General features: G+C 39.1%; 1 protein-coding gene across 1 annotated transcript in view; it reads left to right on the plus strand.

Moving 5' to 3' along the window:
• Positions 1–4,723, plus strand: part of NSL1 (NSL1 component of MIS12 kinetochore complex) — a gene marked incomplete at its 3' end in the record, with an annotated part of 27,168 nt that overhangs the window by 247 nt on the left and 22,198 nt on the right. The window contains exons 2-3 of the mRNA XM_029933373.1: positions 7–39; positions 3,856–3,931. Of these exons, the coding sequence (XP_029789233.1) occupies positions 7–39; positions 3,856–3,931 (109 nt within the window). The remainder of the gene's footprint in view (positions 1–6; positions 40–3,855; positions 3,932–4,723) is intronic.

Here is a 4,723-nt window from a genome sequence, read left to right on the forward strand (position 1 = left end):
GAGGAGATTCGGGAGCCTGCGCTGCGAGATGTGCAGTGGGTACGGGCCCAGTAACCATCACTTGTCTTATCACCCCCTTAACCCACACCCGTCTCCGGACTCAGAAGGAGCCTACGCCGGGCTTCGCTAGTTAACGGTGCCGCCCGCTCGCGTAGAAGCGGCCCGAGAAACGTAAGGGGACGAAATAGATGCTAGTGTCAGCCGGGTCTCGTTAACCGATCAGACGGGCGCTGTCCAGTAGAAAAATACAAGGCGAGCTTGTCTGTAACTTGAAATTAAAGGAAGGAAAAAACAGGTGAAATTAACTTTAATGATATGTTTTATTTAGCACGCTCCATCTGTATCTAAGATACCGTTTTAACTTGTAATAGTAAAAAGTGAACGAGACATTTCATACTCTTTTGTTAGTACTAAACTTCAAATCTGATGTCTTAAATGTAAAGCTCGTCTCCTTTCGGACTAGCCACAGTTTAAGGCTTCAGTAACCACCAGGTGACAAGTGGCTCCCCTGTTGGACAGTGCAGACATACACTCCAGGAGGAATTCTCCTGGGAAGGGTAATCCTGGAAGTCAGTCACCAAACTAGCCTTTGGTCTTTCCTTTTGCCTGTTTTAGAACTTCATGTAAAGTCCGCGAGAACATTTTCCCCACAAGTCTAAAGTGGATAAGGAAGCGGTCTTGATTATAAACTTTACTGACCCTAATAACATTCCTTCTCCCTTCCTATATTTTGCAATGCCCTGAAGAAGTTATTTATTTGTTTATTTGAGGAAAGACCCAACAGATTGAGGGATTGGTACCTGTCTTAAAGGAGCACACAATCTATCTGCAGGGGGAAAAAAAGTTCAAAAACTCATTCAATAAAAATAAAGGTTAAAGGGAAGAAGGAAGGAACAGTCCCTGGGTAGTGATTCTGTATTGAAGTTTTGTGTAGAGGAATTTTGCTACTACCTTCTTGCAAGCAAGGGAAGAATAGAGACATATCTTAGGACATTTTTAGTACTTCTGGGGGAAAAGACTGTTTCATGGCATAATGACCTTAGAATTTGCCCCTTTCTAGGAAGAGCTAATGCACTTAGAACACTTTACTGTGGCGCATGGGTGGCTCAGTCGGTTGAGCCTCCGACTTCCGCCCCAGGTCATGATCTCAGGCGCCGGGCTCTGTGCTGACAGCTCAGAGCCTGGAGCCTGCTTCAGATTCTGTGTGTCCCTCTCTCTCTGACCCGCCCCTGCTCATGATCTGTTTCTGTCTCTCAAAAATAAATAAATGTAAAAAAAAATTTTTTTAAGAACATTTACTTTACAGAAAAAAGGAGCTTGTTATTTAATGGATGATTAAGTGAATTAGAAGACAAAGATTTGAAGACTTAAACTACCAAGGAATTTACTTGTGTTTTATAGTAAGAATAGATAAAAGCCAGAGACTTTCATTAAGCTGACATATCTATTTATCCACATGACATAATAATGGATATTCTAAAAAAAAAAAAAAAAAGGTTGGATTACGGCACCTGGGTAGCTGTCAGTCAAGTTTCTGACTCTATTTCTGCTTCCCTCAGGATTGCTCTTGAGTTCCAACACTTCGTCCGGCTCTGTGCTGACACTACAGAACCTGCATGGGATTCTCTCTCTCCCTCTCTCTGTCCCTTGGTCACTCGTGCTGTCTCTCTAATAAACTTAAAAATATTGCGTTGATACGATTTTGCAATGAATATTACAGATAGTTTGTATTCTGAGATAATCTTTGAATGACCACATATAAAATAAAGGATTTTATTTTATAAAATCTTTAAAGTATATTTACTTTAACCCATAATTATCAGTCATTATTTGATTTATGTTGATTTTTAACTCATACAAAATGAGTAAAATACATTCTCATTGTAAAAAAACAGCATAAAACAGAAGTCTGAATTCCTTCCCCCATCCCTCTTTCTTCCTGGAAGTAACTTAGTATTACGGAGGGCTTGGATCATGTAATCCTTCTGTACCCCCACCCCCCTTTTGTGGGTAACGTTTGTTTATTTTTGAGAGAGGGAGAGAGAGAGTGAGAATCTGAAGTAGGCTTCATAGTTTGGGTGCAGAGCCCATTAGGGGCTGGATCTCACAGTGGTGGGATCATGACCTGAGCCCGAATCAGGAGGCAGATGCTAACCCCACTGAGCCACCCAGGCACCCTCGTCTATACCCGTTTTTTACGGCTTTATATCTCTTTGTTGTTTTAGTTTTTTGTTTTTTACGTTAATAGTGTCATGCTAACATAGCAGTTTAGCTTTTCTTTTTTTCTATCAAATCTGTCTTTGTTATTTGACAATGTTTAGAGATATACTTCATTCTTTTTAAGTGTTGCTTGATATGGATATAGTATATTTAGCCATTTTCCAAATTGTGATTTAGAGTTTATTTTCCCCTCAACATTTCATAATTTCAAATGCTTTAGTAAACATTTTTTTTTTTTTTTACTTTTTTTTCAATGTTTTTATTTATTTTTGAGAGATAGACACACACAGAATCCGAAGACAGCCTCCAGGCTGTGAGCTAGCTGTCAGCACAGAGCCCGATGCAGGGCTCAAACCCAAGAACTGGGGCTCAAACCCAAGAACTGTGAGATCATGACCTGAGCCGAAGTTGGACACTTAACCGACTGAGCCACCCAGGCGCCCTTTTAATAAACATTTCTAATGCATTTTTTATGTTTTTACGGGAATAGTTCTTTAGGCTACATTGCTAGCAGTGAAATTGTCAAGTAATAGGGAATGTGCATTTAAAATTGTAATCGAACTACCAAATTCCTTTAGTCCTTTAGTTTTTAATATACACATTTTTAACCTTATAAAAAAATAGACTAGTATAGTGGACACCCATATATCCATCACCAAATTTAGCAGTTACAAAAATTTTCTTATGCTTCCTGTTTTATTTATTTATCTTTTAAGGAGACTCCACACCCAATGTGGGGCTTGAACTCAAACCCTGAGATTAGGAGTCACAGGCTCTATAGTCACATGAGCCAGCCAGGTGCCCCATTATATTTTATTTTTTATTATTAAAAAAAATTTTTTTAAGTTTACTTATTTATTTTGAGAGAGAGATATCAGGAGGGACAGAGAGAGAATCCCAAGCATGCTCTGCGCTGTCTGCTGGAGCCTGATGTGGGGCTCAGAACTCACAAACTGCAAGATCATGACCTGAGCAGAAATCAAGAGTCAACCTACTGAACCACCCAGGCATCCCTACACTTCCTATTTTATTTCATTTTGATTTATTTACTTTTAAATGTTTATTTTTGAGAGAGAGGGAGAGCATACAAGTGCAAGTGGGGGAGGGGCAGAGGAAGAGGGGGCCAGAGGATTGGAAGCAGGCTCTGTGCTGACGGCAGAGAGCCTGACATGGGGCTCTAACTCATCTACTGTGAGATTATGACCTAAGCCAAAGTCGGATGCTCCACCAACAGAGCCACCCAGTCACCCCTACACTTCCTATTTTAAAGCAAACTTCAAATCTCTTGTCTTTTCATCTCTGTATACTCAGTGTGCATCTCTAAAAAAGTCCTTTATGAAGTAGAAATTAATTTCACTATATTTCAAGCATTTCTTCCCTCTTGTTAACACTGACACTCATTCAGCAGCATGTGTAGTGCTTGTACCCTTGAGATTCAACTGACCCCAAATCAGAGTTAAAATGTAGAAAGAATCGATGACCGATGGAATCTTACTTAACTGAAAAGAATATGTTAATAAGCTAATGTACTTTTCTTGATATTATCTACAAATCTTAGGTTCTTATTTTGAAAAATGTTTTAATTCAATATTTAGAGTTATTTTTAGTGACTTGAGTATTGTGCATTTATTTCAGACTTTTGAATCAGCTGTGCAAGAGAATGTCAGCATTAATGGGCAAGCCTGGCAGGAAGCTTCAGATAGTTTTATGGGTATGTGTATTACCTTCTTCCTTGTGTCATTAATTTCTGAGTTATTTTTGTAGCTAATTTTATTTCAAATGCTAATTTTTAATCCCCATTTGCAGTGTCCCTTTTAAAAAAAATCTCCTTTACTGGGGGGAGGGGGGAAGGAAATGAATCTAGAAGACTATGGAAGCCATAATCTGAAGCAAACAATACAGTAAGTACTTTGATTCTATATGTATGCTATCTGGGCTTTCCCAACAAGAATCTGATTAATCTTTGAAAGTACCCTTGTCAGTAGTTTACTGGAAAATACCGTACAGCTATCTCCAGACAAAGAAACAGGCCCAGAGAACTTTCTGCGATTAATTCCTTATAAATCAAGTTGTAGTTTTACAGGTGATCCTTAGAGTAGATAGTGAAGTACCCTTCAAAGTATGAAGTTAAGTTATAAGAGGACCATGCAAAGTATGAGGCAAATATTCAGAGAAACCTCCTTAAAGACACATTATTTTCTTCAAAGAAGACTTGATTGTACTAACTAAGGATGTTGACATATCTGAAGAAATCAAAGTTTTAATAGAAAGAAATGGTCAGTGTAGGAAGGAAAAAGGAGAAAAGGAATCATCTATGTGGGAAGAGAGGCAGAATTTTCCAGCAGTGTTTAGGAGAAGGACCACCCTGACAAGAGGGTCAGAGTGTCTGGTCTTTCCCCACAGTGATGTTAGAGGCTGACCAGCTTAACTTGGTGTCACTGGTTGATACCACTTGATCCGTTTATACTCTTGAGGTCATTCGAAGCCCATCAAGTAATCTCTG

The sequence above is a fragment of the Suricata suricatta genome, chromosome 3 (assembly GCF_006229205.1).
Source record: "Suricata suricatta isolate VVHF042 chromosome 3, meerkat_22Aug2017_6uvM2_HiC, whole genome shotgun sequence".
NCBI classification, from domain to species: domain Eukaryota; kingdom Metazoa; phylum Chordata; class Mammalia; order Carnivora; family Herpestidae; genus Suricata; species Suricata suricatta.